General features: G+C 45.1%; 1 protein-coding gene across 2 annotated transcripts in view; it reads right to left on the bottom strand.

The window, feature by feature from the left end:
- GDA (guanine deaminase) overlaps positions 1 to 27,821 on the bottom strand; it is a 763,322-nt gene that overhangs the window by 17,903 nt on the left and 717,598 nt on the right. For both annotated transcript variants that reach the window (XM_086961261.1, XM_086961262.1), the window contains 2 exons: positions 24,470 to 24,588; positions 4,445 to 4,472 (listed from right to left, as the gene is read on the bottom strand). In XM_086961261.1, coding sequence (XP_086817387.1) covers positions 4,445 to 4,472; positions 24,470 to 24,588 — 147 coding nt within the window. The remainder of the gene's footprint in view (positions 1 to 4,444; positions 4,473 to 24,469; positions 24,589 to 27,821) is intronic.

The raw sequence follows: 27,821 nt of genomic DNA, 5'->3' as shown, positions 1-27,821 counted from the left end.
GGCAAAAACTTGACACTTGGAGCGCAGGTCCAGTCCCTGGGTGCCAGCAGGTGCCATGATTCATTGAGTTTTCTTTATTCCAGCATAGCTTTCTTCTTCAGGTGTAGGCTTCTCAGGTTCAGTAACATTCCAAAGAGGTGGTGATGAGGTGCTAGTCTTATCCTGTACACTAGCACATGATTGGAGATTGTTCGACACCCAATCCTGTCGACTATCTCAATTCCATTCAGAAATATGTATTGGGCCACTAGAGGAGAGATGAGTAGCAACACTGGTTCTAAGCCAGTTTTGGCTCAGGCAGCACAACGTATATTTTTCTGAAGTTATTTTCCATTGAAGTTATTTAAAAATATCCTTTTACCATGAAATTAGATCTTCACAACTAAGGGCCTAATTACAATGTTGGTCGCATTAGTGTCCAACTGACATTATATTGGAAACGGACTGCCAGACAAGAAGTTGGCGGTTCTGCTTCCACAGTTGCTGCAAAGTGTATATTTTCTATTGGGGCTTGTGCTGAGGGTTGCAGCACCAGCCTCAATCGAAAATATACACTTTTGAAACATCCCTACACTGTGTGGCATGCATCATGTGGTGCCTGCAACAGTGCAGGAATGTTTAGGGGGGCACATAGGTGCCCCCTCCCATGCCTCATAGTGGAGGCAGCGGGGAATGGGGGCCCTGCTAGGGGGCCTCAGAGTCACTTTCCAACAGCCTTTCCATGTCAGAAAGGCCAACATGGAAAGGCTGTGGGAAACGGACATCATAATCCCGATAATCAGTCCTTCCGATGGGCTCCTTGAGCTGGTTGGAAGCGGAGTGGAATCCCCCCGCGGGTTTCTCTCCAACCGTTGGTATTGTAACACGGCAGTTGGAGGGAAACCATTGATGTCAGGTGGAAAGCTTCCAACTACCTGTCGGATGGCTTTCCACCCGACATCGACTTCAGGCCCAAAGTGGAAAATAGCTTTTGATCAGTATAATGGTATTTTCTCAGGTAAAGATTAAGAATTAGAGGGTTTCAATATACTTAGCCAGTTTATGGATAATCTGGCAGATGCATCTATGTAGGCTTTTGCGAGTCCTTAATTGCGATTATTAAGGAATCGCAAAAGCCTATGCATGTAGGAATCGTTATGAAAATAGTGATTCCCACACATTCCTTAATTGCGACTCGCAAATTGCGAGCCGCAATTAAGGAATGCTGTCCCATTCATTCCTCTGGGCCTCCAGGCCCATAGGAATGAATTGGAGATTGCATGAGCAATTTGCGAGTACCAGTAGGTACTCACAAATTGCTCATGCAATTTCAAGGGTGCAAGGGTGTCAAAATGACACCCTGTTGCACCCCTGAAATTGATCTGTGCACATATGTTGCACACACACATGCCCTAAGGGCATGTGTGGGCAACATGAAACTTTGAAAAATGCACAAAAGTGCATTTTTCAAAAGTTTTTGCAAATTACCATGAAGTTCAACTTCATCGTAATTTGCGCCCCATTAGCGAAATTGCTAAAAAAAATTGTTTTATTGCATTGCATTTAAGGAATCTCAATTTGGGATTCCTTAAATGCAATCGCAATTTAAGTAATCGCAAATTAGAGATTCCTTAAATTGCGATTTTTGCATATGGGATGATGCATCCCAAATGCAAAAATACCTGTCACAAAGGGGCAGATTCTGAGAATCTGCCCCTTTGAGACCGGTTTTTGCTTTGATGCATGTGGGCCAATCATACTTGACCTAAAAAGTGGAAACAGCTTTTAGTTTAGTATTGTCACCGTGATAGCACATTATTTCACATATGTTGTATTTAAAAAAAAAAAATAATTAAGTACCTAGCCCGGTACCTTTACAAGACAAACTTTAGTGGTGATCTAATATTATATATAAACATGGGGTTTTCTACATTAGAATGGCACTTTTTCTTTCCATGTGTCACTGTGGGGGTTTTAAACTGCAGCCCAGCAAGAGCACAATAGTGCTCATGGCAACCATATATTTTTGTAATATATGTGGGTGGTGTAAATACACACTACAGCTCACCATGATATTTAAGTTCCATGCTCCTGCTGCATGTTTTGAACCAACTTGCAAAGGCCTTACAGGATAGTTAAATACAATAGTTGGGTGGAACCAATTCTGTAGTACCATGTTCGGGGCAGGGCACTTTGACACTGATTGGCATCACAGAACGCTGAGTCCAAACACCAGTAGAAACAGCTCCAAAAGGAAAGTGAAAAATCCAAGGTGACTATGCAGAAAACATGAGTTTGCTACACTCAAAAATTAAAATGTTCCGTACTGAAATCCCATCACTTGTAGTAATTCGAACTCTAGCCCTGGCAAATGTTCCTTATGGAATTTTACATTTTATGTTAGATTAACTTAAAAGAATCTGGATACAAGGCGGGAAACCTAACAAAGTCACAAAAATATCAAACAAAAATCTTATTCCTAGCCACAAAAAAAGCCTAATAAATGTCAACTACTTCATTATAGTAACGGTAATGCAATTAGATTGAATTTGAATAAATCAATTTTATACAAAAGTCACCACTAATACTAACAGGTGGGAAATATCTAACTTTTGTACTTTGATCAATTTACTTTGAAATAAATTATATTTCAGCAATAGTGGCCTTTAAACCTAATGTGTGACACATAAATATATTACAAAATAATTATATGAAATGAATCCAGGGTTTAATTGGAATGAAACTAGGGTCTTCTATCATATCCTTGATGTAAGTAACAGTCAGTCGAAATTGTTGATAAAACATGACCCTATATAACACTAAGGGCCATATGTAGGTAATCTACAGTTACCAATTCTAAAATACCGAATTTTACAGATTCGGTATTTCAGAATCGGTAAATGCTATGTAGGAAAATATTCAGTAGGAATTAATGAGAATTACCGATTCGGTAAATACCGAATCAGTAATAGGGGGAAGACTTACAAGGGTGGCAGGGTGTCACATTGACTCCCTGTTGCACCCCTGAATAGTGCATGGGTGCACATGTGGCACAAATACATGCCCTAAGGGCTTGTATGTCTGCCACATGTCACTTTTGGAAAAACACAAATTTGCTTTTTCAAAGGTTTTCGATATTTACCACCAACTTGTAGTTGGTGGTAAATACCGAATCCTTAAATGAAAAATGCACTCACTTGAGTGCTACCTACATTAAGGATTCAGTAATTTACCGAATCGGTATTTAAAAATTTGCTGGCAGATGCATCAAAGTAAATACCGGGAGCAAATGGGCAGATTCTCAGAATCTGCACCTTTGCTCCCGGTATTTTTGCATTTGGGATGCATCATCCCAAATGCAAAAATCGCAATTTAAGGAATCTCTAAATTGAGATTCCTTAAATTGCGATTGCATTTAAGGAATCCCAAATTGAGATTCCTTAAATGCAATGCATGAAAGTAAAAAAAATAGCTAATTCGCTAATAGGGCGAGCAAATTACCATGAAGTTGGACTTCATGGTAATTTGCTAAAACTTTGAAAAAAGCACTTTTGTGCATTTTTCAAAGTTTTATGTTGCACACACACATGCCCTTAGAGCATGTGTGTGTGCAACATATGTGCATAGATCAATTTCAGGGGTGCATCAGGGTGTCATTTTGACACCCTTTCACCCTTGAAATTGCATGAGCAATTTGCGAATTCCTACTGGTACTCGCTAATTGCTCATGCAATCTCCAATGCATTCCTATGGGCCTGTAGGCCCTCAGGAATGAATGGGGCAGCATTCCTTAATTGCGACTAGCAATTTGCGAGTAGCAATAAAGGAATGTTAAGGAATCGCTATTTTAATAGCGATTCCTACATGCATAGGCTTTTGCTATTCCTAAATAGCGATTCCTTAAAAGTCGCTATTTAGGAATAGCAAATGCCTACGTTGATGCATCTGCCAGTTGGTAATTTACAGATTCCGTAAATTACCATTCAGTAAATTACCGAGTCCTTAAACATGCCTTCTACATCTCAAATGCCCAATACCGGTCGGTAACGGCCGAAATTCGGTAATTTCGGCCGTTACTGACCGGTATTGGGCTACCTACATCTGGCCCTATGCCATCAATATACCTATATGGAGGGATTTGAATGTAACCTAGTTGTTGAGATTTCCTGAAGGCATGGCCCTTTGTTATCCAAGTAGATTGTTTTGATTTGATATTGTTTTGCTAATATTGTAGTACCTCTCTTTGTAGCTTGATGTACTCAGTAATCTCCACAACGGCCCCTCGCGGCGGGATGCCTGTCTTTCACCTTGTGGATACCCTGCCGGGGTTATCTCGAATACCAGGACGGGTTCCCTAAGCAAGCGCTTAGATACCGGGTCGGGGATTTGCGCTATATAAATACATGTACATGTACATGTGTGACTTGTATCGCCTATATTTTTATTGTTTAGAATCAATACATACCTAGATAAATGAATTTCTGGATCACATCCTGAAAAGATAAAAGAAAACATGAGAGTTAGACATGGACAGCTATTCAACAATACATTTTGAGGCATATTCTAAAGATTTTTTTTTGTTGCAAGTTACATTGATGAGCACACCCAATAAACATGTCTGCCTTCCTCAATGTGAATGATGAAACCTGACCATCAACTAATTTGTAGTATTAATTGAATTAAAGTATTTGATCTATTTGTTTACTTAAGAGGTCTGTAAAACTGTCACTCTGAAGTCAATTATCTGAGGGCACATTTCCTTCAAGATCATTTTGTTCTCATATTGATTAACAAATATGTCTCAGATTTAAAAAGAGGGTAAATGTACACAGTTGTCTTCTGCACATAAACTAATTAGGAATTCAGTTCCCAATTCTTGTAAAACGTTGCTGTAATTATATTGCATTCTTCAATGCAAGTTTTATATTCACACTCACTGTTCCTTGCCGTCTCGCTGTTCTTTCAGCTCCACACTCTTCAGAAATGGAATAACTGTAATTTTCTTTTACACTTTCTCATATTTATGGTGACCTATTGGTCCTATATGCACTCTAGTGCACCTAACCTGTGTCCTTAATTTGCCTTCCCCACCTACCAAACACTAAGGCCCAGATTTATAAAGATGTCACGGATCACAGAGCAGCACTCACAGTTTCTGTGATGCGTTGCGTGACATGGAGACAGCGGGAAAGCACCATATCTGCAGGATCCGGTTCTCTGCCTAGGACTGGCACACAATTAAGCTGCCTAGTTAGTGAAAAACACAGACCTTTGCACCATTGTGCAAGGGTGTGGGCATGAGTCTTGCATAGGTTTTGTAGTGGAAGAGTACCAAGTTCAAAATACTATGCCTAGATACATTTTAAAAGTTTTTCTACTTTGGTACAGCGCAGCACACATGCAAAGAGGGAAAAGTTAAGAGAAGTAGAATCATTTCACCTTAACGCCTGCTTCAAAGCGGCATTATTGTTAGTAGGTAAGGTGTTGCATCAAAAACCATAGGTGGCTGCATGAAAAGAAATGCGTTACTTACCTGTAACTGCAGTTATCCAGTATTGGTGTCTTTCATAGATTCACATGCCTGAATCATTCCCCATCGTCGGGATGGGAGTCCCCGGTACATAAATAAAGTAATGTCCTATAGACATATAGAGAAATAGGCCCACAGGCCTTACATTAGTAACATATCCATGTCCTTTTGTAAAAAGGACCAAACTCTAGAAGAGAACCAATCAGCTGTCACCTCCCTCTAGAACCTTCCTGGAAGGAGCCTCAGTCCCTCAGATTTTCGTACGCACAAAGCTAAGTAGTCCTGCCACTGAGAGAATTAGGTGAGCCCTTCCAGGGAAGGCAGGAGGGTTGCATGTGAATCTATGAAAGACACCAATACTGGATAACTGCAGTTACAGGTAAGTAACGCATTTCTTATCCAGTATTATGGGTGTCTTTCATAGATTCACATGCCTGAATCAGAGTAGCAAGTAATGCAGAGAGCACATTTCCGATGGTACATCATATACAAGTCATTTGATAATAACATATCAAGCGACTAGCCAGAGCAAATATTTGCAAACAACAAGTACCAACAAATTACATAGTAGAGAAATGTGCGTACATGAAAAGGATGGATGGATGACAGAAGGCTCACCTCTAGTGAAATAGATGGTGAAGTACTGTTTGTCCCACCGCTGCGTCCTTCATAAGTTTTGTGTCCAGGCAGTAATGCCTAGTGAAGGTATGTGGCGACTTCAATGTTGCCGCTCTGCAAATGTCAATGATAGGCACACCTGCGAACATTGCCATGGATGTGGACATCGCCCTAGTAGGATGGGCTCGTACTCTGGAATGCAGCGGATGTCCTGCTTGTTCATGACAAAAAGAGATAGCCGCCGAGATCCCGCGGGAAATGCTCTATTTAGTGAGTGGAAGACCTTTCCTGGGCGTGCTGTAAGCTACAAATAACTGATTTGACTTTCTGAAAGCTTTTGTCTTGTCTATATAAAATTTTAAGCACCTTTTGAGATCCAGTGAATGCAACGACCTTTCCGCTGCCGTAGTGGGATTCGGGAAGAAAGAGCGCAAAACCACAGGCTCATTAAGATGGAAATCCGATGGGACTTTTGGAATAAACTTTGGATTTGTTCGCAAGATCACTCTGACTTGTTTAAATTGTAGGAAAGGATCTTGAATTGAGAATGCCTGCAGCTCACTCACCCTCCTCGCGGAGGTGAGCGCAAGAAGGAGAGCTGTCTTCCAAGATAGGTATTTCAGGTCAGCCTTGTGCACCAGCTCAAAGGGATGCTTCATGAGTTGATTAAGGACTATATTAAGGTGCCAGGCAGGTGGCAACATTTTCACCAGAGGGAAAGTCCTGTACAATCCTTTTAAAAATTGTTTGATCAGTCTATGAGACCAGAGAGAAGGACCCTCTGAAGATCTCTTGAAGCAGGATATTGCAGCCAAGTGGACCCTGATGGAGGAGTGAGCAAGGCTCGATGTTGCCAAGTGTAAAAGATAAGGTAAAACCTGCTCTGGTGAGGAAGTGAAAGGGTGTATTCCTCGATCTCTACACCATATACAAAACCTCTTCCATTTCAGAGAATATGTTTTATTGGTGCTATTCGCTCGAGCCCGAGCTAGGATGGCTCTACAGTCAGCTGAAATATTCAAATTTCGAAGCTCTCGGAACTCAGGAGCCAGGCGGCTAACCTGAGAGATGGTAGATTCGGATGTTGGACTTGCCGGTTGCTCATTGTGAGTAGAGACGGACACTGCTTCAAACGGATCGGTGGCTCCAGAGATAGGCGGTGGAGTTACTTGTACCAATGCTGTCGTGGTCAAGTTGGGGCTATTAAAATGAGAGTACAAGGTTCCGCTTTCATTTTTCTGAGGACTCTGGGAAGCATCGGGAATGGCGGAAAGGCGTAGGCAAAAACGTTGCGCCATGCAATCGAAAATGCATTCCCTAAAGACCCTGACTGGGGATGCCAATTTGCGAAGTGTGGGCATTTGGCGTTGGCTCTTGTTGCGAATAGGTCGATCTGTGGAGTGCCCCATCTCGAGAAGATTTGGTTGAGTATCTTCTCATCCAGTTCCCACTCGTGAGATGCTGTTTTCTGTCTGCTCAAGGAGTCGTTGAGTACATTGTCCATGCCTGGGACATACTCCGCCCAAAGGGATATCTTGTTTGAGATTAGCCCATTCCAGATTCTCTGCGACTCGCGAGAGAGTGTCAGCGAGCGTGTCCCTTTCTGCTTGTTGAGGTAGTGCATCGTCGTGATGTTGTCTGTCCCGACAAGCACAAGGGAATTTTTGATTCTTGGCAGGAAAGCCTGAAGGCCAGGAAGACCGCCCGCAGTTCGAGCTGATTGATATGAAGTTTCCTCTCCATAGGAGACCACTTCCCGCTTATCCGTAGCTCTTGCAGAAAAGCTCCCCAGCCTTCCAAAGAAGGCGTCTGTTGTGATAATATGAAGAGCAGCCCGGGAGCAGGAATGCCAAGCCTTGAGAAAGGTTTCGAGATGACATCCACCATTGCAGGGCTCTGACCATCCGAGGATTCACTTTTATGTGGTCGAATGACCCTGTGCATTGGACCCACTGCTTCAAGAGCGCCTCCTGTAGAGGTCGCATCCTTAGACGACAGTGAGGAATCAGGAGGATACACGATGACATCATCCCCAGAAGGGATTTGAAGGGGTGGACTGTCAAGACCTTCTTCGAGGCTACTATAGCAGCTAGTGCCAGGAGCTTGTTCATCCTCTCTCCGGATGGGAAAGCTTTTGCTGAACGTCTGTCCAGGGTTGCACCTAGGAAACTGATGCACTGAGAAGGTTGTATGACCGATTTTTCCTGATTGAGTGTGAGACCCAAGCAATAGAAAAGCCTTAAACAGGCCTGGACGCGTCTTCTAAGGATGGAGCCTTGATCGTCCAGATACGAAAAGACTTGGTGATGGCACTGTCTGAGATATGCCGCCACCTGAGTAAGACATTTCGTGAATATGCGAGGTGCAGACTTGAGCACGAAGGGCAGAACGCAAAACTGAAAGTGTCTACCCGCTACTGCAAATCGCAAATACTTTTTGTGATTCCTGTGAATTGGGATATGGAAGTAGGCGTCCTGCAGGTCTAGGGACGCCATAAAATCTCGCTCTTCCAGTAGTTGCAAGACCTCCTGGATCGTTACCATGCAAAACTACTGCTTTTTTAGGAATTTATTGAGGGCCCTGAGGTCCAAGATTGGTCTCCACTTTTTTTTTCTTTTTTTTCCCCTCTGGATCAAAAAGAAGAAGGAATAAAATCATGTTCCCCTTTGAGATGGAGGTACTCTCTCTCTATTGCTCCTTTCTGCAGCATAATCGAGATATCTTGTAGAAGCAGCCATAGATTTTTCTGATTTACAAAAGGGGGTGGTGATGAACAGAGTGTCTGAGTTAAACAGACCACTCTTACCCAGTCCAAAGATCAGGGCTTGATCCATCACCGTTATTTATCTCACTGCCCCATCCCAGCTCAGAACCTGGCTATATGCAAATCAGTCTGTCCCTGGCCCAGTGCATCATGGGAACAGGGCAGACTAAACTACCAAGCCAATTCTTCACCAGAAAGGAGACAAGCTACCGGGGACCGGTTTCTGGCATTTCAGCCTTCTTCGGCCCGGCTTGCTTGAATCCTGATGGAGCAGTGAGAAAGGGACTCATGTCTGAGTATACCCTGCCACACCTATAGTGGCCAAAAACGATTTACAAAAGGGGGTGGTGATGAACAGAGTGTCTGAGTTAAACAGACCACTCTTACCCAGTCCAAAGATCAGGGCTTGATCCATCACCGTTATTTATCTCACTGCCCCATCCCAGCTCAGAACCTGGCTATATGCAAATCAGTCTGTCCCTGGCCCAGTGCATCATGGGAACAGGGCAGACTAAACTACCAAGCCAATTCTTCACCAGAAAGGAGACAAGCTACCGGGGACCGGTTTCTGGCATTTCAGCCTTCTTCGGCCCGGCTTGCTTGAATCCTGATGGAGCAGTGAGAAAGGGACTCATGTCTGAGTATACCCTGCCACACCTATAGTGGCCAAAAACGATTTACAAAAGGGGGTGGTGATGAACAGAGTGTCTGAGTTAAACAGACCACTCTTACCCAGTCCAAAGATCAGGGCTTGATCCATCACCGTTATTTATCTCACTGCCCCATCCCAGCTCAGAACCTGGCTATATGCAAATCAGTCTGTCCCTGGCCCAGTGCATCATGGGAACAGGGCAGACTAAACTACCAAGCCAATTCTTCACCAGAAAGGAGACAAGCTACCGGGGACCGGTTTCTGGCATTTCAGCCTTCTTCGGCCCGGCTTGCTTGAATCCTGATGGAGCAGTGAGAAAGGGACTCATGTCTGAGTATACCCTGCCACACCTATAGTGGCCAAAAACGATTTACAAAAGGGGGTGGTGATGAACAGAGTGTCTGAGTTAAACAGACCACTCTTACCCAGTCCAAAGATCAGGGCTTGATCCATCACCGTTATTTATCTCACTGCCCCATCCCAGCTCAGAACCTGGCTATATGCAAATCAGTCTGTCCCTGGCCCAGTGCATCATGGGAACAGGGCAGACTAAACTACCAAGCCAATTCTTCACCAGAAAGGAGACAAGCTACCGGGGACCGGTTTCTGGCATTTCAGCCTTCTTCGGCCCGGCTTGCTTGAATCCTGATGGAGCAGTGAGAAAGGGACTCATGTCTGAGGATACCCTGCTACACCTATAGTGGCCAAAAACGATTTACAAAAGGGTGTGGTGATGAACAGAGTGTCTGAGTTAAACAGACCACTCTTACCCAGTCCAAAGATCAGGGCTTGATCCATCACCGTTATTTATCTCACTGCCCCATCCCAGCTCAGAACCTGGCTATATGCAAATCAGTCTGTCCCTGGCCCAGTGCATCATGGGAACATCACCACCCCCTTTTCTGAATCATTTTTGTCCACCACAAGCGTGGAAGGGTATACTCAGATGTGAGTCCCTAGCTCATTGCACCATCAGGATTCAAGCAAGCCGGGCCGAAGACGGCTGAAATGCCAGAAACCGGTCCCCGGTAGCTTGTTTCCTTCCCAGTATAAGAATTGGCTTGGTAGTTTGGTCTGCCCTGTTCCCATGATGCACTGGGCCAGGGTCAGACTAATTTGCATATAGCCAAGTTCTGAGCTGGGATGGTGCAGTGAGCTGAAAAACGGTGATGGATCAAGCCCTGATCTTTGGACTGGGTAAGAGTGGTCTGCTTAATTCAGACACTCTGTTCATCACCACCCCCTTTTCTGAATCATTTTTGTCCACCACAAGCGTGGAAGGGTATACTCAGATGTGAGTCCCTAGCTCACTGCACCATCAGGATTCAAGCAAGCCGGGCCGAAGACGGCTGAAATGCCAGAAACCGGTCCCCGGTAGCTTGTTTCCTTCCCAGTATAAGAATTGGCTTGGTAGTTTGGTCTGCCCTGTTCCCATGATGCACTGGGCCAGGGTCAGACTAATTTGCATATAGCCAAGTTCTGAGCTGGGATGGTGCAGTGAGCTGAAAAACGGTGATGGATCAAGCCCTGATCTTTGGACTGGGTAAGAGTGGTCTGCTTAATTCAGACACTCTGTTCATCACCACCCCCTTTTCTGAATCATTTTTGTCCACCACAAGCGTGGAAGGGTATACTCAGATGTGAGTCCCTAGCTCATTGCACCATCAGGATTCAAGCAAGCCGGGCCGAACACGGCTGAAATGCCAGAAACCGGTCCCCGGTAGCTTGTTTCCTTCCCAGTATAAGAATTGGCTTGGTAGTTTGGTCTGCCCTGTTCCCATGATGCACTGGGCCAGGGTCAGACTAATTTGCATATAGCCAAGTTCTGAGCTGGGATGGTGCAGTGAGCTGAAAAACGGTGATGGATCAAGCCCTGATCTTTGGACTGGGTAAGAGTGGTCTGCTTAATTCAGACACTCTGTTCATCACCACCCCCTTTTCTGAATCATTTTTGTCCACCACAAGCGTGGAAGGGTATACTCAGATGTGAGTCCCTAGCTCATTGCACCATCAGGATTCAAGAAAGCCGGGCCGAAGACGGCTGAAATGCCAGAAACCGGTCCCCGGTAGCTTGTTTCCTTCCCAGTATAAGAATTGGCTTGGTAGTTTGGTCTGCCCTGTTCCCATGATGCACTGGGCCAGGGTCAGACTAATTTGCATATAGCCAAGTTCTGAGCTGGGATGGTGCAGTGAGCTGAAAAACGGTGATGGATCAAGCCCTGATCTTTGGACTGGGTAAGAGTGGTCTGCTTAATTCAGACACTCTGTTCATCACCACCCCCTTTTCTGAATAATTTTTGTCCACCACAAGCGTGGAAGGGTATACTCAGATGTGAGTCCCTAGCTCATTGCACCATCAGGATTCAAGCAAGCCGGGCCGAAGACGGCTGAAATGTCAGAAACCGGTCCCCGGTAGCTTGTTTCCTTCCCAGTATAAGAATTGGCTTGGTAGTTTGGTCTGCCCTGTTCCCATGATGCACTGGGCCAGGGTCAGACTAATTTGCATATAGCCAAGTTCTGAGCTGGGATGGTGCAGTGAGCTGAAAAACGGTGATGGATCAAGCCCTGATCTTTGGACTGGGTAAGAGTGGTCTGCTTAATTCAGACACTCTGTTCATCACCACCCCCTTTTCTGAATCATTTTTGTCCACCACAAGCGTGGAAGGGTATACTCAGATGTGAGTCCCTAGCTCATTGCACCATCAGGATTCAAGCAAGCCGGGCCGAAGACGGCTGAAATGCCAGAAACCGGTCCCCGGTAGCTTGTTTCCTTCCCAGTATAAGAATTGGCTTGGTAGTTTGGTCTGCCCTGTTCCCATGATGCACTGGGCCAGGGTCAGACTAATTTGCATATAGCCAAGTTCTGAGCTGGGATGGTGCATTGAGCAGAAAAACGGTGATGGATCAAGCCCTGATCTTTGGACTGGGTAAGAGTGGTCTGCTTAATTCAGACACTCTGTTCATCACCACCCCCTTTCTGAATCATTTTTGTCCACCACAAGCGTGGAAGGGTATACTCAGATGTGAGTCCCTAGCTCATTGCACCATCAGGATTCAAGCAAGCCGGGCCGAAGACGGCTGAAATGCCAGAAACCGGTCCCCGGTAGCTTGTTTCCTTCCCAGTATAAGAATTGGCTTGGTAGTTTGGTCTGCCCTGTTCCCATGATGCACTGGGCCAGGGTCAGACTAATTTGCATATAGCCAAGTTCTGAGCTGGGATGGTGCTGTGAGCTGAAAAACGGTGATGGGTCAAGCCCTGATCTTTGGACTGGGTAAGAGTGGTCTGCTTAATTCAGACACCCTGTTCATCACCACCCCCTTTTCTGAATCATTTTTGTCCACCACAAGCGTGGAAGGGTATACTCAGATGTGAGTCCCTAGCTCATTGCACCATCAGGATTCAAGCAAGCCGGGCCGAAGACGGCTGAAATGCCAGAAACCGGTCCCCGGTAGCTTGTTTCCTTCCCAGTATAAGAATTGGCTTGGTAGTTTGGTCTGCCCTGTTCCCATGATGCACTGGGCCAGGGTCAGACTAATTTGCATATAGCCAAGTTCTGAGCTGGGATGGTGCAGTGAGCTGAAAAACGGTGATGGATCAAGCCCTGATCTTTGGACTGGGTAAGAGTGGTCTGCTTAATTCAGACACTCTGTTCATCACCACCCCCTTTTCTGAATCATTTTTGTCCACCACAAGCGTGGAAGGGTATACTCAGATGTGAGTCCCTAGCTCATTGCACCATCAGGATTCAAGCAAGCCGGGCCGAAGACGGCTGAAATGCCAGAAACCGGTCCCCGGTAGCTTGTTTCCTTCCCAGTATAAGAATTGGCTTGGTAGTTTGGTCTGCCCTGTTCCCATGATGCACTGGGCCAGGGTCAGACTAATTTGCATATAGCCAAGTTCTGAGCTGGGATGGTGCAGTGAGCTGAAAAACGGTGATGGATCAAGCCCTGATCTTTGGACTGGGTAAGAGTGGTCTGCTTAATTCAGACACTCTGTTCATCACCACCCCCTTTTCTGAATAATTTTTGTCCACCACAAGCGTGGAAGGGTATACTCAGATGTGAGTCCCTAGCTCATTGCACCATCAGGATTCAAGCAAGCCGGGCCGAAGACAGCTGAAATGTCAGAAACCGGTCCCCGGTAGCTTGTTTCCTTCCCAGTATAAGAATTGGCTTGGTAGTTTGGTCTGCCCTGTTCCCATGATGCACTGGGCCAGGGTCAGACTAATTTGCATATAGCCAAGTTCTGAGCTGGGATGGTGCAGTGAGCTGAAAAACGGTGATGGATCAAGCCCTGATCTTTGGACTGGGTAAGAGTGGTCTGCTTAATTCAGACACTCTGTTCATCACCACCCCCTTTTCTGAATCATTTTTGTCCACCACAAGCGTGGAAGGGTATACTCAGATGTGAGTCCCTAGCTCATTGCACCATCAGGATTCAAGCAAGCCGGGCCGAAGACGGCTGAAATGCCAGAAACCGGTCCCCGGTAGCTTGTTTCCTTCCCAGTATAAGAATTGGCTTGGTAGTTTGGTCTGCCCTGTTCCCATGATGCACTGGGCCAGGGTCAGACTAATTTGCATATAGCCAAGTTCTGAGCTGGGATGGTGCATTGAGCAGAAAAACGGTGATGGATCAATCCCTGATCTTTGGACTGGGTAAGAGTGGTCTGCTTAATTCAGACACTCCCATGTTCCCATGATGCACTGGGCCAGGGACAGACTGATTTGCATATAGCCAGGTTCTGAGCTGGGATGGGGCAGTGAGATAAATAACGGTGATGGATCAAGCCCTGATCTTTGGACTGGGTAAGAGTGGTCTGCTTAATTCAGACACTCTGTTCATCATCACCCCCTTTTCTGAATCATAGATTTTTCTGATGCATTGGGCTGGGCGGAGTCTGTGGAGGGATTTGTATGAATTCCATAGAGTAGCTGAATCGTACTAATTGAAGGACCCAACGGTCCGTAGTAATCTTTTTCCAATTTTGTAAAAAGTGGGAAATCTTTCAATAATAATACTGGATAACTGTATCTTTCTTGATACATTGAAATGCCTCATTCACTTGTTTCCCAATAAAACTTCGCCATCGAAGGAGAGATTCAGGATCTCAATTTTCTTGGACTTCTAGTCTAAAGGCAGTCGCACTTAACCACCCCTGACGCCTTAGCAGCGTCGCTCGCCTCCTGTATATTGTCCACTGGGAAGACGTCCATGTTTGGTGCCATATCATACCACATATGCCTGTTTTATCTGCCCAGAATAGCAAGGGCATTATCTGCTTTGACTAAGAGAGCAGAAATGGATGAGAATCTTTTTCCTGCATTGTTTAAGCATCCCCCCTCTTCAGGGGGTATTGATATAGGCGCAGAGGGATTCTTAGAATTTTGTTGCACCACTTGCGAAAACACGGAATCAGGTTTTGGATGGCCCAGTAAACACGCTGGTGCGTCTAAAGGAGCTTTATATTGTTCCTCCAACCTGGCGAGCACAGGCGTAACTGTAGCAGGTGTCTTCATCACTTTGAAACCTTCTTCCCACACATGGTTAACAATTGGGGATAGCCTGGACTGATTTTTGGAATGGCTCCTTGAAATCGTATAGGAAGCATTCTGTTTGTATTGTCGCCATAGGAAGCTGGAATCTCTCGCAGCTCTCTCCATTATATTATGGAAAACTGCGGAGAATCTACCGGTCCTGGTGAGGGAGATGCCGGAGATGGATTCAAGTAATCCTCCCATTTTTTGTTGGGATCTGTTATTTATCCCTCTTCCTGGTCATCATCATCCGTGGTGACCGGATTCTGGTGGTGTATTATTTGAGGAGTTGTCAGCATAATTTATTGCTCCTCTTCCTATGAATCCTACTCTTCAAGTAGGTGAGTTCCTGCTGATTTCTAATTTTGGAATTTCCCTCGTCGACGAGCCCGTCGACTAGATCGCCGTCATAGACTATGCCGTCGTAGACGAGGCCGTCGTAGACGAGGCCATCATAGACGAGCCATCGTCGATGCCGTAGACAGGCCGTCGTAGACGAGCAGTCATAGACAAGCCATCGCAGACAAGCCGTCGCCGACGAGCCATTATAGGCGAGCCATCGTGGACGAGGCCATCGTAGACACGGCCATCGTCGATGCCGTAGACAGGCCGTCGTAGACGAGCAGTCATAGACGAGGCCGTTGTCGACGATGCTGTCGTCGACGCAGTAGACGAACTGTCATAGACGAGCCATCGTAGACGAGCCGTTGTAGGTGAGCCATCGTAGACGAGCCATCATAGATGAGCCCATCGTAGACGAGCCCATCGTAGACGAGGCCATCTTAGACAAGGCCAACGTAGACGACACTGTCGTTGATGCCGTAGATGAGCCGTCGTAGACGAGGCCGTCATCAACGGAGAGGCTGTAAAAGGCAATGATGATTGTTTCTTCGTCGACGATCCCGTTGATGATGCCGCTTCCTTAAGGGTCCTATGACGAGAGGAGGTGATTTTGACGGCTCAGAAGTCGTCTTTTCACATGATTTTTCTCCAAAAGCAAGTCCTTTACTCTCCTTTACCACAGAGTGAGGAGATTTTAAAGGACTGCACCCAGAAGACCCATGAGTGGTCTTTTTGAGGGCCTTCTCAGGACGTTCCCCTGAGGAATGAGTTTGAGGAGATTTTCTTCTCTTTTGAGATCTCCTAGATGTTGAGGACAACGCCTCATCACTGTCACTGGAGAAAATAGAAAACCTCCTTTCTGGTCTTAGCGTTTGATACCATATTAAAAGTCACCCTTCACGATCTCTCAGAAACTTACTTGAGAAAGTGCGACATACCTTGCAGTCTTTGGCCTGCGGTATAAACAATAAATGCAGTCAGTGTGAGGATCATCAGTGTAGAGCAACCTCTTGGAACAAGTTGCACAGGCTATAAATAATCCTTTCTTCTCCTCTTTAAAGAATGTATTTGAAGATAATCCATAGTAGAAAAGAATCCAGTAGAATTCCTGACAACAAAGTTATTTAATGAAGTGAAAAACACAGAATTTGAGCAGAGGTCAAAGGAGACTCCCTAGCACAACGTGCAGTAGAAAATCTGAGGGACTGAGGCTCCTTCCAGGAAGGTTCTAGAGGGAGGTGACAGCTGATTGGATCTCTTCTAGAGTTTAGTCCTTTTTACAAAAGGACATGGATATTTTACTAATGTAAGGCCTGTGAGCCTATTTCTCTATATGACTATAGGACATTACTTTATTTATGTACCGGGGACTCCCATCCCACGACGGGGAATGATTCAGGCATGTGAATCTATGAAAGACACTCATAATACTGGATAACGCCTATGTACCACCCATGGAATGCCTCTTTGATGCAGAATAATGCAAAGCAGACCTCTGTGCTGCTTTGTGTCACTTTCAGGCAGCGTTCTGTTATTAACATTAGTGAGGTAACAACTTTTGTAAATGAAATTTGGGATACAATATACATAGCAGAGAATATTCCTCCTACAATATTCTGATACCGAAAGAAGATGTTGTACTTCCTAACAGCTCTGTTAGCTTAAGAATTATCTGGACAATGTGTTTAACAAGCAAATTATTTGCCAAATGGTAAAAATATCTGAGAGACTCAGTTGATGGAGGCAATTAGCTGCATATAAGACATGCTGGGCTTAAAGGAGGACAAGCCCTTTGAAAATTACTTGTATTGTCAGTATGCAGATTCAGACAATAAGGGCCTGATTCTGATGCGATTAGGAAGGCCTCCTAACGGCATTTGCTCCGTCCAACTCGGATCGAGAATGTGTCTTTTCAACCGAGGGCCCGATTACGATGCGGTTAGGAACATAGGTCCCATTGAAGTCAATGGGAGTCCAACCAAATCGTATCCGGAAGCATTTGGATGCATTGTACTCGGTCGGTTGGACTCTCCCAATCCAATTTGGTTGGGAACCATTGCCTAACCCATTCGGTCGAGAAGCTTTTTAAACCGCATCAAAATCGGGCTCTATGTCTCGGATTTGCATGATTTTTTAATTAATGGAGTGGAAAGAGGTGGGCATGACATGTTTACCGAGGTACCTTTCCCATTTTTACTCATTGATGTGGGTTGAAGAGTTGTTGATTTGAGTCCCAATGCTGGCGAGTTTGACGACATTTACTTTGATGACATCTGAGGAGGCATCATCTACAGATCCCATGAACAACAATGTAGAAGGTTGCTTGAAAAGGCAGTGGGGCTGGAACAATTTTCACTGTGGGGTTTCTGCCATCAATGTTACATCATTGAAGTCATAGGAATTGTGAAAAAGACACCCACCACCCAAAGAACAAAGATAGAAAATTAGGCAAGCCATTTCAACGGGAGAATGGTAAAGGAGTGGTATGAAGTCAGTGGTGCATTCTGAATTGAAGCACACTGTTGCAAATACATTGCTAAAGCATGGTGTGGTAGCATTTAAGGACAGCATATTCATTGAAAGGGCCACTTAATTAGCCCAGATTTACTGATAAAACTATAAAGAGTATGACTGTCAATGTGCGGAAATCAAGTTTTAGTGAATATCATTTGCACAACACAAAGTAAAGTGTCTTAATTTGTTTTGATGTAATTGCAAACTTTGTTATCATCACACGTCAAGATTGAAAAAGAAAGTGCTTTATTTGTGCTTTCCAAGATTCTGATATATTTTAAAATCTAGGTACAGTTAATTTATAGGTATTTAAGAATTGCCATTGTACAGCTTTTCCTATCACAACCCCTTCATCTCACAAGATTGCCATATCTATATTGCTCATTCACCTTCCAACTCAATTCTAAAGAAATAACTAGACGGACCATTGCAGCCATAGGGTTAAGTGCAAAAAATGTACACAAACAGTATCATGAACATTTCAAATGTATGAAAATGATAAATATGTTCGAAACTGGGCGCTAACAAAGAATACTAAGACAAATAATTATTATTATTACTGTAAATATTCACATGCCACCCAAATATGCAACATTGTGTTACCAGTTATATACGTCAATTAGAGGCAGCAAGAACTAACAGCAGAACAAAAACTTTGTGATGTCTCTTTTTTTCACTTTTTATTTTTTAAACATAGCGTTTAGTAATGAACTCTCCTTCTAAAACCTGGTAGATAAAGGAGGGTCGTTATGAAGTACCACAGACAAAACCAGGAGTGAATCAGGGATTAGGCCCGGGTGAAATGTAAATTTTGCTCCTGTAAATTCAGGAATTTTGTATTATGCTTGTTGTGTGAAATTACGCCATTACACCACACCACTGCAATTACATGCCATTTTACTGTGAGTGCTCAGGAGCAACCTGAACAACCACAAAGTGAGCAGCAGTTTCTTGTGGTACTCCTATTTTTCACTTTATTAATGTATTTGTGCAAAATGCGTCTATGCACCAAATATTGACACAAGGACAAATTTCACACTAAATAATAGCCGTACACTTTCTTGCTTTTAGATTGGAGGAAGTCAACAGGGCAATTACTGCTCGCAAAGGTGGAATAGCACCTGGCCCAGATGCTATTCCAGTGGACTGGTACAAAGTTCACATTGCTTTCTGGGGACCCTTACTAACTGTTCTATTAAGGGCCTGCTGTAATATGGGCTTTCTCCCCACGTGGGCGAACTCAATAATTGAATTAATCTTTAAAAAGGGAAACCAACTTAATCCAGCGTGTTATAGGCCGATTGAACTGCTTGACTCTTTAGTGAAGATAGCGGGACGTATTACTTTGAACAGGCTACAAGTGTGGGCAGAATCAAATGATATTCAGTCAGACCTTCAGAAGGGTTTTTCAGTGGGGTTGGGACAGTTGAACAAAGCCTCAATTTAAGTATGTTAATAGGAAATTATACTAAGATTAAGGGTAGGAATTTATTCCTGGGATTTATCGATCTGTCCTCAGCATTTGATTGTGTCACTCACTCTAAGCTATGGACAATTTTGTCTGACATAGGAGTGGAGACACCAATCATGACCTTTCTGAGATACCTCTAAACATGATCTGAAGCTAGGGTTAGATACTGCATTATGGGAGAATACACACAGCCCTTCAGCGTGGAGAGAGGTGTAAGACAGGGTTGCATCTTAGCTCACTTTCTTTTCTGCTTATATATATAAATAATGTAGGTGCAGAGATGACTTTACATGCTAAAGACCTCCCACAAGCGGGTCATTGCCCAGTGCTGGCTCTCCTCTATGCGGATGATGCCGTTCGTATGGCCAGCACTCCTCTTGCCTTGCAGTCCCTAGGTAACAACTTTGTTGAATTTATGCAGGATCACGACCTGTTAGCCCTTGGATGCTAATGACAAGGGTAACTCGTCATGCACTGCCCATTCATTTCAATGGCATTTAAATGGAAATTATAGAATAGTAGTAATATTGCCTTAGCACTAAAGGGGTTAATCAATCCAAAACATTTATAATGAAGTGTGGCAGGAAAACCTCTACCAATTGTGATATAAAAATCAGGGACACCAAAATACATTTTACAAATAGCTTTTCATATTTAGGTGTCCTGTTCGATGAAGAAGGCAGGCACATGGAACTGTGCCACATCTACCAGGGCCTTATTATTTAGGAATGCCAGCATGACCTTATGAAACTTTGCCAGTAGGTTGGGCACAAATTCCTCAGCGGAGATAATTATGATTTACAAGGCCAAATGTATTAGTCTAGCATCATATGGGGCGGGGATATGGGGGCATACAAAATGTACAGCACTGCAACTGGTGGAGAATGAGTTTTTGAGGTATCTGCTTGCCACCCCCAAAAGTGCCCCTACATATGTCTGTCACGCTGAGCTGGGGGTCCAGTTCCTCACTGATCTAATCAGGATGCAACCCATATTACTTTGACATTATGGTGCAAATTATGATGGCGGTTTTCCCGCATCCTCCGGGCCGGCGGAAGCCACCGCCGGCCCGGAGGATGCGGGAAAACCGCAGCGGACTGAAAAAGACCCCCCGCCAGAATAGGATGGCTGGGGGATCGTTTTTCAGTCTGCAGCTTTTCCGCCGCGGTCGCCTCCCGTCCGCGGCGGAAAAGCACTAACATGGCTGGCGGTGTCTATCAGACACCGCCAGCCATATTAGGATGTCTGGAGGAACATGCCTGTACACTGTGGCATTTCCGCCGTGCAAAGGCAAACGGATTTTTGTTTGGGGGCCCGTTGCGGGCCCCCAGGGGTGAAGGGGGTGTGGGGGGGTGCACATGGGGGGTACCTATGGTACCCCCCTGCATTTGCCTGCACAAAGCGGCAGGCACCGCGCGGTGACTGCCGCTTTGTGCATGCAAATGCACAAATTACATTTTTATCATTGCGGCGGGTGCTGCTTCAAGCAGCACCTGCCGCAATGATAAAAATACAGGATGTGACCGCCAGGGTGGAGGTCACATCCTAATTTGCACGGAGGGACCGCTGCTGCCCCTGCGGACGGTCCCTCCTACTCTATGGTGGCGGACGGACTCAGGTCCGTCCGCCATTATAATCGGCCCCTAAGTCTGGACCTCAGAATACACCGCCCTAAATCGTGCTATTATTGGGTAATGTTTAAAATCAAACTTGTTCACCCTCATTCCTTGGTTGGCATATATCCAATGTTTATGCCAATACTTGGGGCAACTAGACTGTTGTGAGAACCCTGATTCCTTGGTAGCTATTAGTGGAAAAGCAATAAAAAATGAATGCACTCGCACCTAGAGAACCTTAGGTTGACCGCCGAATTACCAAAACCTTCTGTTCTAAAAATAAAAAACCTATTTTAACTTGTCACGATATGCATCCATATTTGAAAGAAGTATCTAATTCAAGGCACAGATTAGTCCTGACCCGTTTTAGAATGGATATTTTCCAATGGCTAGTCAGCTTTCCTGAAGCTAATGATTGGTCACAGAATGTAAGCAATTGCCCTTGCGACGGCATGATGCCTCAGACCTCCATGTACATTATACTTATTTGTAAATTTTATAATAAATGGAGAAAATGTTACATCCTACTCTTCTTAAGGTCTTACAGTTTACACAATGTCGTCCTGCATATCTTTTCCTGCAATCACTGCCTACTGTTGAGATTTGTTGTGGAATGTCAGCATCATGTGGGCTGTTTTTTTATGCAAGAAAGAATATTATAAAGATGACATTATACATTTTTTATACATTTTTATAAATGGTTAATTAACACACAGTGTTTTATCAATATGGTTTTATAATTATCATCTGGAAATATATTATATATTATGAATTTTAAGAAATCTCTAAAAGCTGCTATTATGAAATAGAACAAAGGACTATTAGAAAATCGGTAGGCAATAATGCATAGTGGACCCTTAGCTGAGGTTTTTGCATTTCTTCTTCTTCACTTTTCCTCTGCGTTAAAGCTATTATCTAAAAACAATGCATGGATGCTATAGATCATGGGTACTCGCAAACTTTCTCTCAGGGGCAAAAATTACAGTGTGGTTTGCAGAAGAGGGCCGCACCAATGGGGGCTGGGGTGGTGAGAGAGGGGGGCGGGGCTAGAGCAAAAAAACTGTGACCATGAGGTTGAACACAAGCCCCTGCAGCGGACGCCTTCATCCACTGAGCCACCAGACCCGGCATACACACATCTCTCTCTCTCCTTCTCTCTCGCTGTCGCCCTCCCTCTTTCAATCTCTCCCTCCCTCTCTCTGTCACCCTCCCTCTCTCTATCTCCCCCTCCCTCTCTCTGTCTCCCTCCCTCCCTCTCTCTCACTCTGTCTCCCTCCCTCCCTCTCTCTCTCTGTCTCCCTCCCTCCCTCCCTCTGTCTGTCTCCCTCTGTCTAACTCACTGTCTCCCTCCCTCCCTCTGTCTGTCTCCCTCTCTGTCTCACTCACTCTGTCTCCCTCCCTCTCAGTCTCCCTCCCACTGTCTCACTCTCTCTCTTCCTCTGTCTCTCTCTCGGTCTCCCTCACTCTCTCTCTCTGTCTTCCTCTGTCTCACTCACTCTGTCTCCCTCACTCTCTGTCTCCCTCTCTGTCTCTCTCCCTCTGTCTCCCTCTCCCTCTCTCTGTCTCCCTCCCTCTGGCTGTCTCCCTCTCCCCCCCTCTGTCTTCCTCCCTCTGTCTCCCTCCCTCTGTCTCCCTCCCTCCCTCGCCCTCCGTCTCCCTCCCTCTCTGTCTCCATCACTCTCTGTCTCTCTCCCTCTGTCTCCCTCCTTCCCTTGCCCTCCTTCTCCCTCCCTCTCCCTCTGTCTCCCTCCCTCTGTCTCCCACCCTCTGTCTCCCACCCTCTGTCTCCCTCTCTCTGTCTCCCTCAATCCCTCGCCCTGCTTCTCCCTCCCTCTCCCTCTGTCTCCCTCCCTCGCCCTCCTTCTCCCTCCCTCTCTTTCTCCCTCCCTCTGTCTCCCTCCCTCCCTCTCCCTCTGTCTCCCTCCCTTTGTCTCCCTCCCTCTGTCTCCCACCCTCTGTCTCCCTCCTTCTCACTCCCTCTCCCTCACTCTCACTCTGTCTCCCTCCCCCTCTGTCTCTCTCCCTCTGTCTCCCACCCTCTGTCTCCCTCCTTCTCACTCCCTCTCCCTCACTCTCTCTCTGTCTCCCTCCCTCTGTCTCCCTCCCTCCCTCGCCCTCCTTCTCCCTCCCTCTCCCTCGGTCTCCATCCCTCTATCTCCCACCCTCTGTATCCCTACCTCAGTTTCCCTCCCTCCCTCGCCCACCTTCTTACTCCCTCTCCCTATCTCTGTCTAGCCGAGGTGTAGTAATGATATTAGAAATATGTCAAAAAGCAAGAGCTCTTTGCCGCACCTTCTCCAGCATCCCCAAAATCTGCAGCATGTTATTAATGACACCCGAATGTAGAGGGTGTATGAGAGCTGGCTGGACCACCCCGGCAGAGATCAGGTGTAATCCGGAGGGCCGAGATTCCAAGTTAGGATGGGCCGACTCCGACTTTCATCCCGTCAGGGTTGATAAAAGAAATGCTACTGAGGGGAGCACGAGTTGCGCAGAGTGATCTCCGAGTTCACCCTCGGTTCAATCAGTCACGGGGCTTGTCTTTGAATCCTGGTCACTGAAATCGTGCAACAATTCCCGGATTACAAGAGAGCAGAGAAAGAAGCTAAGTGGGAGGACTGCTCCCCGCAGCTGCAGGGGTGGCCCCTGAGTCACAGGGCTAAAGGGGCTCCTGGAATTTGTTGTGTTAAATAACTATTCTGCATGTTATCAGCTATTTTCCAAGTTAACAAAAATGGAGTAGGAGTTAATACCTAACCCTCAGTAATGGTACCTACCATGGGGGTTAAATAGTTTTTCCTACTCTGCCTCACTTGTAATGGGGAATTTGACACAAGGGCCTTGATCATGAGTTGCATGTTACTGGCAGGTGCAAACTCCAGGTAAACAATGACACCGTGCAGTAACACCCTACCATTACTGTGCAAGTACAAGTTAATCTCCACTGAATGGGTACTACAAGCAGACCTAGTATTTCCACAATGTATCGCCTTGTCTGTGGGGTTTAATGTTCCAATTTATTATCTGATCTGAGCAGGTTGTATATGGGAGAAGGGACCTGTGTGGGACAGGGGTTGAATTAGTCTGTCAAGGACAGGAGACAAGGGAAACTGATGTGAGGCAGGGACACCCTCTCCCAATGCCATAGGAGTGGGCTGGGCGAGGCTGGTTCCAAGGGCTGGGCTGGTCTTGCATAATGAGCCTCATCTGATTTTACTGGCTGGGTTTTCTAGCCTGTTAAATTGAGCCCAGTGTTCCTGCTCCCAAGCTTCCAGGGCCCAAGATATCAGAGCATGTGAACAGCTTGCCAGTTTTAATTCGGCACATCAACAACAACGAGGCCCGGCCTATAATCGGAGCCAGGATTGGTGCAAACCAAGTAAAACGGCATACATAAACTACAGCAACTCAATAAAAGTAGCATGGCATTTTGTTTTAAGATCAGTACCTCTTTTGTGTCATCTTCAAAGACGTCAAAAGGGCTGCTTGACTCTCCAGGGCTGATTAGGAGTGCATCAAAGTCTTTTCCAACTTCAAAATTTCCAATTATGTCATCAAGGCCTAAAGCTGTAATGTTAAGCAAATACTTTTACTGGATTTCCTTCTCAATATGCATGTTATAAAATGTACCCAAGAAAATATATACAGAGCCGCAGATTGATGTGTTGAAGAAGCATTTGAGTGTGAATGAGTGAGGAGGTCCTTGGAAGAGTATAGGAAAAGAAAAAAACACAAGCAGTTTACTCTTCTCCAGCTTAGCATTCATAATAACTTAACTCCAGCTAACTGCAGAAGGGGCAGACCCAGGGCTGTTCTAAGATCAAAGCGTCTCTGATTTTGACAGATTGCCGGAGTTTAATGGATAAAACTCCATGCCCGGCTGGACATTGGATTCATATAGTAACCCATTGTGGTCTATATTATATTCTGTTTTTTGATTTCTCTGATTGCTGAGGACCATTGTTACATTTGATGAATAAAACTCCATGTCCGGCTGGACATTGGATTCATATAGTAACCCATTGTGGTCAATATTATATTTTGTTTTTTGATTTCTCTGATTGCTGAGGACCATTGTTACATTTGATGAATAAAACTCCATGTCCGGCTGGATATTGGATTCATATAGTAACCCATTGTGGTCTGTATTATATTCTGTTTTTTGATTTCTCTGATTGCTGAGGACCATTGTTCCTTGAAATTTAAAGATACGTCCCAGCAAAAGGTAGGGAGGGGCTTGCAAAAATCGGCAAAAGCATGGAATACATTCACATCACTATTAAATATTAATATAATTCCAGGTAAAAATATTACAAATTTTTATACTTGAAAACAGAACGTTTCAGAATCTGAACAGGACACATAGCAAAATAACAGTCATTTGCATTTTGTGGAGTAGACGTGTAACTCAGCCATCATTATGGAGACACATTATAAAGTCTATGCAAAGAAATACATGTTCAGAAAATTTTCTAAATGTATATTTGAGTGGGATCAGGATGAGGAGACAGGATGTCAAGCAGGTGAAAGTTTAATACCAGAGAAACAATCAGAATACAACTTTTAGAAGAAAATTTAGAGCTTGGGACAACTAAGCAGGAGCAAGTAGCAGGCGATGTCCACAATGGCTTCTACAGCAGCAGCAAGGCTTAACCGAGGCACTTGCATATGTCTTGAGATAAAGAAACAGCTACAGATGGAGAAAATAAGCTCAATTACAGGGCACAATTACAGGGATATAGGGTCCCTGCAGTCGTGAGATGGAAGCTAGTTAGTTATCTCTTATCTGACTTTTGAAAGCAAATTTGCTGGTCACAGCATGTTTAAAAAAGGATTTACGCAGGAGTTCTTGATAAAGAGCTTGTTGAAGAAAAATGCTTAAGAGCAGAATTGCCTTTTGAGCCTGCCTGGTATGAATGTAGTTCCTTGATTTTGATTCATTTCAAAGTCACTTAGGAACATGTATAATTTGCTGCCAAATGTCGGAATCAAACACACAATTTTCCCTAATGTTGGCAAATTTGGTGCTAGCATCCAGATCCCATTGTGTTTTGTGCATTGCACACAAAGTAAATGGCTCCCTACTTTGAAGAAGTCATCTTCTGATCATGCAAAGAGGTCCTCTGAGTTAAGCTAGCAGCTCCAGCACAGAAACTGCAAAAAACCTTCAAAGACAAAAGTTTATCTGGTTTATATTTGGCTTAGCTGAGCTGAGGTACCAGGCTGCTTTTAGAGGGTGTTTTTAGACCTGTTATTTTAGTAATTCTGCACTCACTTGCACTTTGTTGATCTGCTTCCCTACTGTCCATGTTCCACAGCGGTTTCCGTTTGATTGGATGGACCGTAGGAAAGGAGGCGGTGCTTGGAGGATTAACTTCCGGACAGCTGCTATTAGAGATGCATGGCATCATGGACGTACAGCAGACGAGTGCCGCTGGCGCGCCAGAGGCAAGCTGCAGGGCCGGCCTTAGGCATGTGCGAGCTGTGCACCTGCACAGGGCCACCAAACCCCAGGGGCCGCCACACCAGGCCTGAGGCACTTATAAATGGTGCGCGGGCCCCGGCCGGGGCCCCTGAGGCTCTTAAGAAATGGTGCGGGCCCAGGCCGGGGCCCCTGAGGCTCTTAAGAAATGGTACGGTGCCCAGGCCGGGACCCCTGAGGCTCTTAAGAAATAGTGCGGGGGCCCCGGCCGGGGCCTCTACCTACGCTCCCTGCCCAGGACCACCATGAGCCTAGAGCCGCCCCTGCAAGCTGGTCTGCGCCCGTCCGGGGCCATGGGCCAGAACCCCTGCCCCTTAATCATCAGGTAAAACTATGTATTCACCCTCCCAAATCAAAGGGCCAAGTGACTTGGGTAAAGACAATTGCCTCCTTTCTATGCACCTATCTAAAGGTGACTCGTCATACACATAATGTTCATTTAGGCTCTGTCCGGTTTTGGAAACTCAGTCAGATGTACATGCCCCCACATTTATAAAATGTTCTCTCTGAACTGTAGTTCTCTGCCTAAACACTCTGTTAAACTTAACTTAACATATTCTTAGCAAAAGAACAACCAGATGTATTATTTCTAACAGAAACCTGGCTTCGCAAGGACTCCACCTGATTCGACTCCTACTCTCCCTCATGGGTATAATATCCAGAGCAAAGATCATGAAAGGAAGAAAGGGGGCGGCATGGCCGTTATTTTTAAAGACTCTTTTAAATGTCACGTTGAGACTAACCCTGTCTCCGACAGTGAAAGTACAATTTTTGCCATATCGCTCTTTGCGACGCTCACCTTCTCAGGAATCTTAATATATCGACCTCCGGGCTGGGTGGGCAAAATTTAAATTCTCTTCCTGAAGTGGCGGCCTCATTAGCAAGCACATCTACAAACATTACACTTTTAGGAGATTTTAACTTACACTGAGACGACCTAAGTAAAACAGATGCCTGGGATCTTACCCAAGATTTATCAGTAATTCAATTAACACGAAAAGTCATAGACCCCACACACAGTAAAGGCCAAACACTAGACCCCGTTTTTACCTATAAAAATGAGCTGTCGGTTGGGGTACCCATCCCCCTGCCTTGGTCGGTTAATTCACTGATCCCTTTCTTTCTAAAATCCCCGACTCAATGTTATGTTACGGAATCTATCACCAGGAAAGTTTGCCCGTGGTCTAAACATTCCATGGAGTTCTGGTAGACTGTGCTCAATAATTCAAAGCCTACCCTAGACCCCAGTCCTGTTTTAGCATCCGAAAAATTCACACACTGGATATAGTCCTCACTTGACACAGTTATTCCTGTCAAA

This window comes from Lissotriton vulgaris, chromosome 3_1 (assembly GCF_964263255.1).
Source record: "Lissotriton vulgaris chromosome 3_1, aLisVul1.2, whole genome shotgun sequence".
Classification (NCBI taxonomy): Eukaryota; Metazoa; Chordata; class Amphibia; order Caudata; family Salamandridae; genus Lissotriton; species Lissotriton vulgaris.
The sequence above is the reverse complement of the archived record's forward strand: the minus strand, read 5'-3'. Positions and strand labels throughout refer to the sequence as shown.